Raw genomic sequence first — 14,878 nt, forward strand, 5'->3', positions numbered from 1 at the left:
GAATTCCCCCCACTGCCGCGAGCAAGCCACTTCCCTTTTTGTTTGCCATGCACGTGCCTCCAATGGGCAGACACATTTGCAGGGCAGATACAGTCAATAACTGGGCACCGAGGATGTCGTGCACCTATGGCCCGTACACTCCTCGTAGTCTCCCTGTGCACTCTTTACACCCCACACTTCCATCCAATACTAAACTGATGATTCCTCGATGTCTCAAACTGTGTCCATTCAACTGATCCCTTCCTTGACTCAAGTTCGTTACAAATTTCTTTTCTCTCCAATTCTGTTCAGTACTTCCTCATTAGTTTCGTGATCTATTTATCTAATCTTCAGTACTTTTCTGTAGCATCACATTTCGAAAGGTTCTATTCTCTTCTTGTCTGAACTGCAGATTGTCATCATTTCACTTCTGAACAAAGCTGCCCATCAGGAAGATGATTTCAAAAAATGCTTGCTATCATTGAAATTTGCATTCAAAATTGACAAAATTTCTCTTCTTCAGGGATGGTATCCTCACAATTGCCATTCTACACTTGTATACTCTCAACTTCAGCCATCATCAGTTGTTTTACTGTCGAAGTATGTAAATTCATTTACTACCTCCAGTGTCATATTTCCTCCTGTAATTCCTTCGGTATCGCGTGATTTAATTTGCCCGTATTCCATTATCCTTGTTTTGCTTTTGTTGATGTCGATCTTGTATCCTCCTTTCAAGACTCTGTCACTTCTATTCAGGTGCTCTTCCAAGTCCTTTGCTGTGTCTGACAGAATCACAGAGTCATGAGCAAACCTCAAACCTTTTGTTTTTTTGCTCCCTGAACTTTAATTCCTTCTCCAAATATCAGTATGCCTTCCATTACTGCTTGCTCAGTGTGCAGAATAATATCGGGGATAGGGTACAATCACTGCTTCCCTTTCATGCTCTTTAACTCTTATAACTGTCACTTGCTTTCTGTACAAGTTGTATGTAGGCTTTTACTCCGTGTTATTTGTGTATTCCAATCAGTATTGTCAAATGCTTTCTCTAAGTCTACAGAAGCTATGAGCATAGGCTTGCCATTCTTTAACACATGTTCTAAGAAAAGCCATAGAGTCAGTATTGCCTCGTGTGTTCTAGTGTTTCTATGGAACTGAAACTGATTTTCCAAGAGGTTGGCTTCTATCAGTTTTTATGTTTTTCTGTAAATAACTCTTGTCAGTATTTTACAACCTCGACTTACTAAACTGATTGTTGAAACTGGATAGATTAAAAATACCTACTCACAAGGCAGTGCTAGGAGAACACACTTACAAAGGTATTAAAGTTTTCCAGCTTTCAGAGCCAGTGGCTCCTTTCTATGGCAGACGAGTTGAAGGGGAAGGCAGAGGAATGAAGGAAAAGGACTGGTGAGATTTAGGAAAAGGGTACAGTTAAGAAAAGTCAGTCACCCAGTTCAGGGAAGGCTTACCGGATGGTGTGAGAAAGAAAAACTGATTGTCTGCAGTCACCCACAATCAGTCTCCACCAGGTGACTTTTCCAAACTCTACCCCTTTTCCTAAACCTCACCGGTCATTTTCCTTCAGCCCCCTTCCTTCCGCTTTAATCCTTTTGCCAGGAGAAGGAGTCACTGGCTCTGAAAGTTTTCGGACTGATGTTTATAAGTGTGTTCTCATGCCATCACGTACAGTGAGTACATATTTTTATCTATACACTGTATTTTCAAAAAATGATTATTTTTGTTGATATAAACTGACAGTTACGTAATATTCACATCTGTCGAGCATCTTTTTCTTTTTCGGAATTACTACATTCTTCTTGAAGTCTAAGTGTATTTCACCTGTCTCATAGGTGTTGCACACCAGGTGAAATTGTTTTGTCATGGCTGGCTCTACTAAGAATGTTAACAGTTATGGGGAATTGTCGTTTACTGATCTCCTTCTATAATATTGCCTTCAAGGTAATTTCTGTTGTAAAACCATTCCTTATATTCCTTCTAACTTTTGCCTTGTTACAGTGATAAAATGAAATACATCAAATAATGGAAACGTGATTAATAGTTTTTAAAATTATGAAAAAGGAAGTGGATAAGTGCCAATATATGATGCCAAACAATTATGCTGGTAACTTAAGATACAGTAAAATATACTCATGTATCAAGTTTAAGGAGAAATAACAATCGTAGTCGAGCTGCAGTGGTGAGATGATGACAGTGTAGCATAGCTGACAGTGATGTCCTCGATGTAGATGCCTTCCGCCTGGTCTGTGGGCTGTTGTAATAGCATATTTATAGTTTCGCAACTGGCTGTCTTACGTGGCTGGCAGTTAGGTGGCATAATTACTGTCTATTGTACACATTATTTTAGAGGTTGGGCAACTCCAGACAGTGAATAAAATCTTCCACTGGCTCTTACAAAACTTTTATTAAAAAGCTGTGATCAGTTGTCAGGTGATATGTACAAAAAATTGAAACATTAGAGAATTATAATGTTTTTAAAAATGGATGTGCCCTACCATAAAGTGCCATATATCAATGAGAGATGAGTACTCACAAGTTTCTTTACTTTTTTAAATAGTGAGGTGTAGAAAAATAAATCGTACAAGCCGAGTCCCATCGTTCGTCGTCAGGATTAAACCAATAGTGCACTAAAAGTGATCGTCTACGATCAAACTGACTGGGATTGCACCACACTGTGATGTTTATGGCACGGTGCGGTGTGATCCCACTTTTAGTGTGCTATTGCTTAAATCTTGATGACGAATGATGGAACTTATTTCGTAACATTTACGTTGTGTTGCTGTGACAGTTCAGACAAAATAGAAACAAACTTGTGAATACGCAGTTCTCATTGATATACGGTACTTTATAGTACGACACATCTATTTTTAAGACAGTTGTAATTCTTTAATGTTTCAATTTCATGTACAGATCACCTGGAGATGCATCTCCACTGATGTGAAACCAGTCGTGACTGTATAATAAAAGTATTTTAACAGCGAGTGCGGAAAGTTTTATTCACCACTGTCCGTTTTGGTGGAGAGATAAACCTACAATGCCCACGGTTTTGACCATCGATAAATTTTTGCCCATTGATGACAAATATATGAGAATTCCTTCAGATTCTTTGAAGATTTTGATGCCCAATTTGTCTCCCGTATACAAAGGAAAAAGACACTAAGACGTGCCTGTCTGTTTCAGTCGTGGCGGCCGGTACTTCAGGAAGGGGGCGCCCCTTCGGGTCGGCGGACTCGGTCACCCGACAGAGTGTAGTGAAGACGGAAAAGGCAGCCACTGTGAAGAATGAGGATACCGGCACAGGAAGTGCACGTACTTTTAAGACAGTAGACGTGCACACCCCGAAGAAAGTACCGAAGACGGAAAAGGTGGCGCAGGTCACCGCCACCGTGAAGAGCGAGGATGTCGCCGTGGGAAGAGTACGCACCTTCGAGTCGGTAGATGTGGGCATCCCGCAGAGAGTACTCGAGCCGGAAAAGGTGAAGAAGGTCGCCACCAACGTGAAGCGCGAGGATACTGCCGCGAGGAGGCCGCGCACCTTCGAGTCGATAGACCTGCGCACCCTGCAGAGTGTAGTCGAGTCGGAAAAGGCGGCGCGGGCTGCCGCCGCCGTGAAGAATAAGGATGCTGCCGCTTTCGCAGCTGCTTTGGGTGTGGAGAAGACGCCGTCTCTGGAAAAGCTGGTGCGGCGGAGGAAACTCGCCCGGATGGCGGACGCGATCGAGAAGCGCGACGCGGCCGCCCTCCTGGCCGCCAGGACGTCTGGCAGAAAGTCCGAGAGTTCTCCGGGGAAGGTGGCAGTGTCGGAGGAAATCCGAGAGGAGTCGACTCGAGAAGTGACCGACGACTCTAAAAAGGTCGCAGTTCCGGCAGCCGTGCCGCAGCCGGAAGGAGCAGTGCGGCCGGCGTCCGCCTCGAAATCCGAAGGTGCGGCGACAGTGATCGCCGCACTGAAGTCGAAGGACGCCGGGGTGGTGGCGGCCGCACTCGGAGCAAAGGGTGCCGCAGCACTGGCCGTTGCCCTGGAGCCGGATCGCACTCCGGCTGAGTCCGGGAGTCGGTCGGCCGTACCCGACGGGGCCACGGTAAGAGTCCCGTCAGCTCGGTCTCAGAGTCTGGAAAGTCTAGAGGTGGCGAAAGCACTGGCCGCTCTGAAGTTCAAGGACTCTGCTGCACTGCTGGATTCCCTCAAACCTGCAGACCACGCGACTCTGATGGCCGCCGTCAGGACCAGGGACAAGAGCGTCATCAGGTCAGTCCTCAGGTCGGAAGGTGTCGCGCCGATAGTAGCCGACTTGAGGGCGAAGGGCCTGCTCGTTCCGTCAAAATCTGAGGCCGCGAACCCGGCGACGACCGAGGGCAGACTCGCGACGACGACCGTCGTCCCGAAGGACTCGGCCGCGTGCGGGGGTGTCTCCGAGACCCGCAGACCCGGTGGAGCGGCGGCGAGGTCCGCTACTGCGGAGTCTGGAGATCCGCGTGTGGCGGTTTCGAGCGACCGGGCGGCCCCGGTGGCCGCACTGAGGTCTAGGAATGCCGGCGCTGTGGCGGCCGCTCTCAGGTCGAGGAACTCGGCAGCCGCGTCTGCTGCACTCGAGTCCGGGCCGACGGCGACCTCCCCCGGGTCGAAAGCGGTCAGGGCCCGGGGGCTCGCACTCAAGGCCAAGGTGCCGGCCGGCGCGAGGACGAAGAGTGCCGCAGCCAAGGCGGCCGCGGCCAAGCTCAAGGCGGCTGCGCTGGCGGCGAGGAAGGTGAAGAAGAGGGAGCACTGCCAGGAACCCGTGCTGCGCGTGTTCGAGGTGGACATGCGCTGCCCCTGGCACACGGTGTACGTCCCCGGCGACCGACACGCTACCGAGGGTAAGGTGGGAATTGCCGGTGTGCCGAAGGAGGAAGTAAAGGTGCCGAAAGGAGAGGCGGTCGAGGACTGCGAGGCCACGTGTTTTGGCCCCGCAAACAAGAAAATTAAGATGGAGTTAGACGAACTGATGCCTAACATTGGTGGCATTATAGAGGAAGTGGAAATGAAGGTAACTTTCCGTTTGCATAGAAGTATTACTTAAAAATATGTTATGTTGTTATAAAATACACAGGGTGAACCACCTAGCACCCACATCTTGTTTTAGTTTTTAATTTGTAAAAGGTAGGTAAATGAGGTTTTCAGGAAATGATAGTATGCTGTGAAGGTCACTTAATTTTGTTGTACAGTTAATGCTCTTCACTGTTAGAATGTATAAAAGCAAATATATTTTTTAATGGAACAGAAATTTCACGATGGAATGTAACAATATTAGAGAAGGAACGTTGGTACTCACCATATAGCGGAGATGCTGAGTTGCGATAGGCACAACAAAAAGATTCACACAATTATAGCTTTCGGCCATTAAGGCCTTTGTCAGCAACACACACACACACACACACACACACAAATGGAACTTGCACACATGTCTGCAGTCTCAGATAACTGTAACTGGTTTCAGTTATCTGAGACTGCAGACGTGTGTGCAAGTTGCATTTGTGTGTGTGTGTGTGTGTGTGTGTGTGTGTGTGTGTGTGTGTTTTGCTGACAAAGGCCTTAATGGCCGAAAGCTATAATTGTGTGAATCTTTTTGTTGTGCCTATCACAACTCAGCATCTCCGCTCTATGGTGAGTGCAGTAGCCACCAGAAAGATCGCGGGAGGCGCACATCGGCACGGCGCGTCACGGACAGTAGTTGCCGCAAATAGAGTCCTGTCCACCAGAGGGCATGCGGGAATTCGGCCACGACCTCTGCCAGCGGAACAACAAGAACAATTCATCAGCGCGAGGCAAAGGATAGGTGTCCACCACCAATTGGGAATTGATGGCGGCCTTGAAATCACCACAAAGACGTAATTTTCCCGAGGGTTTCCTGACAATAACGAGGGGTGAAGCCCACTCACTAGAAGAAATGGGAAGAACGACCCCTAGGGCTGTCAGCCGGTCGAGCTCTTCTTTTACTACCGTCCGTGACGCGCCGTGCCGATGTGCGTCTCCCGCGATCTTTCTGGTGGCTACTGCAGTGAATACCAACTTTCCTTCTCTAATATTGTTTTAATGGAATAGTATAGTTTTTAAGGACATTTGAAGAGATGTGTACAGTAATGTAACACTCATTAATATTGGTGTTGAAACTTTTTGCACTAATTGGCAAGGAGGCCAGAATTCATTATTGCAGTGTAAACACCGTCATCTGGGATTCTCATGCCAAGCTCTATCTTTATGAATAACAAAAAGAAGGTCGTACAACATTATGATAAAATATATTTCGTCGTCAATGTATGGTAAGCTGCAATTGTTGCAAATGCGACTGACAGCTTTAATCGTGGGTAATAAAGGTAATTTTTCCCTCTAGTGGCTCTCACTGTTCTTTTCGGTTGTGATAGTTTATTTATGACAAATTTTATTGGCAAATATATGTATTGTGATGGCACAGTTACAATGCTCAGCTCCTTGAAGAGGTATCTTTGTTATGTCTGTGGGTGAACACTACAAATTACTCTTATTGCTCACTTTTCTTTCAGAGTGGTGAGTTACACCAGAAATTGTTCTATAAGACATTACTGAGGGAAGGTATGCAAAATATATCAGGATGTTAATTTGTTTCTAAGATTAGCAATTATACAAAGAGCAAAAGGAACTGAACATAATTGTTTGAGAAACTCAGTAATATGCTTCTTCCAATTCAAGATTTCATCAATATACACACCAAAAAATTTGTAGCATTTTTCCACATTTATCGTCTCCTGCTCACGTGCTGCATCAATTCTTAGTACGACTATTGTCGTACGGAACTGAATAGAGGGTTTCTTCAAACGTGGGGAGAGTCCGTTGTCTGAGGAACACTTAATAATTCATCCCTTCTGTTGGTTTCTCTCTAAGGAGATTCATTATAACACTAGTATCATCTGCGAAAAGTACCAGTTTTGCTTGTTAAAAGGAAGATCATTCACATATATAGAAATGCTGAGTCCATTAGACTGTACCTAACTGAACTTATTTCCATGTATCCTTTCAACATTGCAAGCCTATTTCCATGCACCACGAAGAGTATAGATGATGTCTCAGTTAGTTGTTGCACACTATGATTGCAGTGGCTTCTGTGATGATAGTTCCCAGTAAGTAGATGCATCCAATAAATATGACAATTGACTCCTACACAAACAAATCTGACATGGCAAGAAAAATGAGAAACAATTATCCCACAATAGCACTGCAAAAAAGTAAGTTTTCATGTTAATTTCACCCTCGTTTGTACGAGGGTTGGAACTTAAATAGTGGCAACTATTTAATCACAACCGAGTTACATGTTTGCACCTGTTGCTGTCCTTCAGAGTAGTCACCAGTGTCGTGTAGAACCCATTGCACAGCAATGTGGAAGGCGTAGTATACCGTTAGCAGAGCCTGTTCTGTCGACGGTGCAAATGGAGCAGTCTGAACTTATGGTGATTCTCGTGTACAACTGTGACGGTGTTATCCTAACGCATTACGTTCCTCCACGGCAGACTGTCAGTGCACAGTATTACTGTTCGTTTTTGGAGCATCACCTGCGACCAGCTTTGCGAAAGAAGCGGCGACACTTTCTGCGCGACCCACCCGTCATTTTGCACGACAGTGTGCGGGCACACACAGCGCGAGCTGTGGCTGCTGTGTTTGGTCAACGGGACTGGGAAGTACTACCGTCCACCGTACTCCCCCGACCTAAGTCCTTGTGACTTTGATTGATTCCGAAGATGAAGGAACCACTTCGTGGCTTTCACTTCAGAACTGTTCCAGAGATTCGACAGGCAGTAGACCACTCCATTCGCACTGTCAATACGACAGGCTCTGCTAACGGTATACTACGCCTTCCACATTGCTGGTGACGGGTCCTATACAATGCTGGTGACTACTCTGAAGGACAATAACAGGTGCAAACATGTAACTCTCTTGTATCGGTTGTGAATAAATAGTTGCCACTATTTAAGTTCCGACCCTTGTATGCTAATAGACTTCACAGATGTACAAAAATGGTGTTAGCTTTACTCCTCTCATTGTTTGCATTCTTCCTAACACTTTCCAGGTTGCATTGATGTATGTATATAATTATACAGGTAATATTACTAGGGAAGCATTGCAGTGGTTGGAAGTCATCCTTATAGATGTAGAAAATCAGGCAGTTTATCTTAATATAGATGCTGTAGGTGGTGAAAATGGGGGGATTACCTTCACTTACAGGGTTTTCTCACTTATTCAGTTTGGAGTGTCACTCACCTCAGTGTAGAAAAAGTTAAGATTAGATTAGTTTTTCGTTCCATAGGTCCGTGTTGAGGAGATCCTCGTGGATGTGGAACATGTCACTTTTAAAAAAAAAAAAAAAAAGCTGAAATAACAATACTAACAGTATGAATATATACAACACATCATTTGTTTTTATTAAAAAGTTCGTCAATGGAGTAGAAGGAGTTGGCCACTAGTAAGTCTTTCAGGCTCCTTGCAAACTGATCTTTAGTTGTAACTAAATTTTTTTATGTTTGCTGGCAAATTATTGAAGATGAGTGTTCCTGAGTAGTGGACCACTTTTTGAACTAAAGTAAGTGCTTTTAAGTCCTTGTGCAGATCATTTTTGTTCCTGGTATTGAATGTATGAACTGAGCTGTTTGTTGGAAAAAGAGATATATTATTTAGGACAAATTTCATTAAGGAGTAAATATACTGAGAGGCAGTAATTAGTATACCCAGTTCTTTGAAGAGGTTTCTGCAGGATGTCCGTGAATTTACTCCACAAGTAATACGTATTACATGCTTTTGGACTCTGAAAACTTTTGTTTGACCTGAAGAGTTACCCGAACATATTATACCATATGGCATTATGGAATGAAAGTAGGCAAAGTATGCAAGCTTTTTCACTTTTATGTCGCCTATGTCTGCTAACACTCGAATTGCAAATACAGATTTGTTAAGGTGTTTCTGCAGTTCTGTGGTGTGCTCCTCCCAACTGAATTTATTATCAAGTTGTAATCCCAGGAATTTAAGACTGTCAACCTCTTCTATCTGCTCTTCTTCGTACTTTATGCATATGCTGGGTGGAAACCTCTTACAGGTTCTGGATTGCATATAGTGAGTCTTTTCGAAGTTTAATGCCAGTGAGTTGGCTTTAAACCATTTATTAATATCCATGAAAATATCATTAGCAGATCTTTCTAGAACTACACTCGACATACTATTTATTGCAATACTTGTGTCATCTGCAAACAAAACGAACTCTGATTCTGGCAGTGTAACCGATGAGAGATCATTAATGTACACAAGAAAAAGCAATGGCCCTCAGATGGATCCTTGTGGGACACCACATGTAATTTCTTCCCATTCTGATGATGACTGATGACTTAATTCACTAGTCCCTTGCACTGACACCCTTTGTTTCCTGTTTGCGAGGTACGACTTGAACCACTTTGCAGCACTGCCCGTGACACCATAGATTTCTAATTTACTTAAAAGGATGTTGTGGTTTACACAATCGAATGCCTTTGACAAACCACAGAAAATACCTTTTGCTTGTAACTTGTTATTTAATGAATTAAGTACATTTTCACTGTAGGTGTAAATAGCCTTTTCGATATCAGAACCCTTCAGAAATCCAAACTGTGTTCTTGATAATATGTTATTTGTGGTAAGATGGTTGAGAAGCTGCCTGTACATTACTTTTTCTAAAATTTTTGAAAATGCTGGCAAAAGTGAAATCGGTCTGTAGTTTGATGGTATCTCTTTATCCCCTGTCTTGAATAGAGGCTTAACATCTACATATTTTAGCCAATCAGGAAATGTCCCAGTTATAATAGACTGGTTTCACAACTAGCTTCGAATTGTACTAAACTCACAAAACCTACGTTAATTAACTTTGTTGATATTTATCCTGACCACCAGAATGCATTGTTTTTAAAGATTTTATTATGGAAGTTATTTCTTTTGGTGAAGTGAGTGACATATTCATGTACCTGAAGCTATTTGTAAAGGCTAGTTTCAGATATTCAAGGGCATTATTTACTGATCCTGACAATCCCATTCTATCAGTAACGGGTATAAAGTACTTGTTAAATAGATTTGCCACACTACGCCCATCGGTTACTAATGTGTTATCTACCCTTAGTGCTATTTGCTCCTGTTCCTTTCTGGTTCTACCAGTCTCCTCTTTCACTATATCCCATATTGTTTTTATTTTGTTCCCTGACATTTCTATCTTCTTCTCGTAGTGCATTTGTTTAGATGTCTGAATTACTTTTTTTAATATTTTACAGTATTCCTTGTATTTAGCTAAATCATCAACATTGGCGCTATTCTTGGTCGACAGATACATTTTCCTTTTTGTCTTACAGGAAATCTTTATTCCTTGTGTGATCCATGGTTTTGTTATAGACTTCTGTTTAATTTGAGTAACTTTTAGAGGAAAACAGTTTTCAAACATGGTACTGACATTGTTCATGAATGTGTTATATTTTTCATTCATGTCATGAGCACTATAAACATCTTTCCAGTTCATATCTTTGAGCAGTTTTCTAAAACACTTCATTTTTGGTTGATTGTATACTCTCTTGTACTCAGATTTAGCAGTCTTGATAATCTGCTTAGAATTTACATCTAAAACAAGGAGCTGCATGTCATGATCTGATAGTCCATTTATTACAGGTTTTATGATATGATTTTGTTCCTTTGATTTGTCTATAAAAATGTTATCAGTGGCTGTCCTTGAGGATTTAGTGATCCTAGTTGGAAAGTTTACAGTGTGAGTTAGATTGAAAGACAACATTACTAACTGCAGTAAATGTTTACTGGAAGATTGCATTAGAAAATCTGTATTAAAGTCACCAGCAATCAAAATTTCTTTGTTTCTTCCTGTTAAATAAACCAAAAGAGCTTCTAGATGATTTATGAATAGATTATAATTTCCTCCATGTGCTCGGTAAATAGTTACTATTATATAGGGTCTGTTGTGGAACTCTACTTCTGTTGCACATGCTTCTAGATGCTGCTCTACACAGAATTTATTAATGTCAATGTTCTGGAATTTATGGCAGTTTTTAATAAATGTGGCAACTCCTCCTCCATCCATATCTACTCTGCAGAAGTAGGAAGCTAGCTTAAATCCTGAAATGTCTAACACATCTATACCAATGGTCACTTGATGTTCAGAGAGGCAGATGATGTCAATTTGGTTAGACGAATTCATTTCATCGATACAAACGAGTAGTCAGTGAGTGGAGGGTTCTGTAGCAACATATTATGTGGGACTTCTGTCGGCGTTTACAGATGGAGACGAACGACGAGGTGGCAGACGATATGGCCAGTGTGAGCGGCAGCGGCAACCATGCGGACCTGTCGACCGAGTCGACGCTGTCGGCGACGTCTCCTCGAGCTGACGAAGACATAGACGACGACTGCCGGGATGTGGACATGGACATGGATGCGGGGGAGGTGATGCTGCAGCCGCCTCTGGGGGCAGACGAAGCTGACCTTGTGGCGGTGGCGCAGGGTGTCGCCATGGTCGGGGCGGAGGAGGAAGTTGCCGGTCAGCAGGTGATGGGCACTGCTCAGTTTAGTTACTCACAGCTAAGGGAATAACACAGCCAATATAATAGTGGGGAAAAACACATTACTTATTTTGTACGAGTTTATGGCCCGAGCGTATTCTCTGACAGTGCTGTGTTTGGTACACAAATTGAACCGTCTGAAGGTCGGGCTAAGCGTAAAACTTTTATTGTGAGAACATTATTTGTTCACTCAGTGAAATTGCCATCTGGCTAGATTTTTGATTGGATTCTAGCCTTTCTAGCTGATAGGACTCAACATGTTCTTAACAGGATTAAACTGGCAAATGTGTTAGGGGGTACCGGAAAGTAATGTTGAATTCATTTGCCATCTATCAGCTTACTGTGTACTTCAAAGTCGTGCTGAAGACATTTTAAAGTTGGAGTAATTTGTTTACTTGTAAAACATTAAACCTTACTTTTTTCCCCCCAGTCTATGGTGAAATGACCAGCCAAATACCAGAAGAGGTGCATATCTGATGTCATATGCTTTTTGAGTTTCACAACAGTAGTAACACAACAGTTGCTACCAAAACCATTTGCAATGTTTAACCAAGTGCATTAGATGTTCGTAAGTGCCAGAAGTGATTTTCTAAGTTGATATCCGGTAATTTTTAGGTCTTTCTGACCTGTGTATTGATGACTAAGTCCAATTGCTTTAAACAGTGACATGTTAAGGGCAAAAGTGGAACCAAATCCGTGTCAGACAATTAAGTCAGACAACACTCGTAACCAGCCTCGGTTGACCATCCGAGAACATTTGCTGCCCTTGAAGAAGACAAAGCTAATTGATCCATCACATGCAACTTATTACTTCAGCGGCACAATACAGATGCAATTTTTGATAGCTTCTTCAATGGGGATGAGATATGGGTCCTTTATGATAATCCAAAATACAAAATGCAGTGGCCCTCTCTGCATGAATTGTCACTAAATACACACCATAAAGACAGTTTTGTGTATTTGGTGGAGTGTAGGTGGTCTCGTTCATTTTCAAGTTCTGAAATCTGGATAAACTGTGAATGCAGCCCTTTGCTGTTAATGATTAGATCGAGTAAATCAGTCTTTTAAGTGAAAAGTGGCCAGCGATTGTCATCAGAAAAGGCTTATTCTACGACGTAATGATGCGAGACTACACCTTACAACGTGAGCCCTGGAAAAAGTTAATGAATTGGGGTGGGAAGTATTGCCTCACCCACCATACTCGACCCATGTTGTGCCTTTGGATTTCTATTTATTCCAATTGTTACATTTTCTAATTGGAAAAAAAATTGAAAATGTGGATTATGTCCAAATGCTGTCACCAGATATTTTGCTCGAAAAGCAATTGATTTTTTATCGACCTGGCATCAAAAACGTGTGCACTAATGATAAAGGCTGTTGATAACAAGGGTGATCATTTTTTATTTTATCTGGAGCCACAGCTATTGTAAATTTTTGGAATGTTATTGTCACCATTTGACTGTAATAATTTTTATTTTATTCTTATAGCATCCGTATTTTGGCCTTGTAGCCAATTTCAAGTGCAAAAACTGGAATAAACCACAGAAATATAAATCACAAAAATGAGGAACAAGGCGACCATGTAAAATGGTGTATAAATATCACGAATCTTTACTTTATTTATGTGTCAGAAAACATCAGGCTGGTATGAAGTACAAGTCCTTGTCGAAAAAGCACGTCTGGTCATATAGGCCAGATCTGTCATTAGTAAAAGTGATCACATTTATAAAACACGTAAATATATTGCAGACTTTCCTTTCTGGACCCTATTGTACAGCTGTTATATGAAACTGCTAACTAATTAACAGGTATGCACCACACTGTTTTGTCTGAACAACATCTGACATGCACAGAGATGAAACGATCTTCCAGAGATCGCCTGAGAGACATCACAGTCTGTACAATGCAACCTGTGGAGTTCCCAACCCACTCCACTGCCACCCCTATCCATTTGAATAATGTTGGATGTTCTGTTGGCTCTTGAACTGCATCCATTTTCCCTCCTCTGCCCAACCATGTCTTCACCATTGCATTATTGTTCCCTCAGTTGATTGTGCTGGTGTGGGGGCTTTTGTGTACTGCCATCGCCATTTGTAATGATGTACATTACTATTCACCTCTATAGGTGCACCATGTTTTACATGATTAAGGGGCTCCGGAACGCCCTATACTTGCAATGTTAAAATAATGCTTATAAATTACATCTTTCCTCACAAAGTATTTGAGGTAGGAAGTTGAACTTTTTACAGATTATTTATTGGAATATGGGCTACAACTTAACACAGGGATTTTACAAAATTTTAGTTTAGTTATTAAAGATGATTATTTTTCAATTGTAATGAAAATTCACAACATTTTTTTGCAATTTTTTATTTATATATTCAAAAATATACAGTTTTTTGGAAAAAGCCTGTGTTAAATTATGCAGAAGGTACTGTGTAACATTTACTGAAAGTTTGAAACAAATATGTTTGGAAGATCCTTAGAAAACATGTAATTAGTATGAGAAAATAAAAGTTTTGGGAATCGAGCAACAAAGATTGAATTAACTTTTTAGTGCATTCCAGGTCCATAGGATGGATTATCTTCATCCTCTGCAAACTCCTCTTCCAGCTTCCTCTTCTTCCTCCTCCTGTTTACTCTTGTTTGTATTTATAGACTCTTTACAGCCCTGTCTGCAGCCCGAAGGCGTTCCTTGTCTAAAGCAAGCATCGCTCGTACCATGTTAGAACCTATCTTCATTCCCATATTTCTAAATACCTTGCACCTTACAATGTTGCCATCATTGAAAGTCACAACAGCATCATACACACCAAAGTGAAGTGTTTCTATTCCAACAAATACAGTCTTGGGGATTCTTGACCATATAACACTATTTACACTTCCATTGGGGTTTTGAGTTTTTCCGTGAATACACTTTTTCAACAGTTCAGGTGCTGCTAAGTCTCTGAAAATAGGTTTTATCACCTCAATTATTGCATGAGGCAGACTATGCTTATGAGTGTACACTTCACCAGTTAGCAATCCTTTGTTATATTTACACCAACTGTCTTCTTCTTTGGGACACAAACTATGTTGGGGATTTTCATCGGTTGAAGAAGTATGAAACAAAAGAGCCCAAACAGCCTTCTTCATTTCGTCGACACTTTGTGTATTTTGCCTAATAGCCATTCCATAATAGTTCTGTATTTTGTCAATTACACTGTCAGTTAACCTTCCCTTCTCATCCAACCCTTTACCATCACTGAGCTTTTGTTTTTTGTACGAAGCTTTCAGTCGCCAAAGTCTTGTTCCCATT

At 42.0% G+C, this 14,878-nt stretch overlaps 1 protein-coding gene across 3 annotated transcripts in view; it reads left to right on the plus strand.

Annotated features, from left to right (window-relative positions):
- Nucleotides 1-14,878, plus strand: part of LOC124719954 (serine/arginine repetitive matrix protein 2-like) — a 327,019-nt gene that overhangs the window by 264,390 nt on the left and 47,751 nt on the right. For 2 of the 3 annotated variants that reach the window (XM_047245163.1, XM_047245164.1), the window contains exons 7-8: nucleotides 3,178-5,024; nucleotides 11,300-11,566. In XM_047245163.1, the coding sequence (XP_047101119.1) occupies nucleotides 3,178-5,024; nucleotides 11,300-11,566 (2,114 nt within the window). The remainder of the gene's footprint in view (nucleotides 1-3,177; nucleotides 5,025-11,299; nucleotides 11,567-14,878) is intronic. The other variant, XM_047245165.1, reaches the window with a different exon arrangement.

This window comes from Schistocerca piceifrons, chromosome 11 (genome assembly GCF_021461385.2).
Source record: "Schistocerca piceifrons isolate TAMUIC-IGC-003096 chromosome 11, iqSchPice1.1, whole genome shotgun sequence".
Classification (NCBI taxonomy): domain Eukaryota; kingdom Metazoa; phylum Arthropoda; class Insecta; order Orthoptera; family Acrididae; genus Schistocerca; species Schistocerca piceifrons.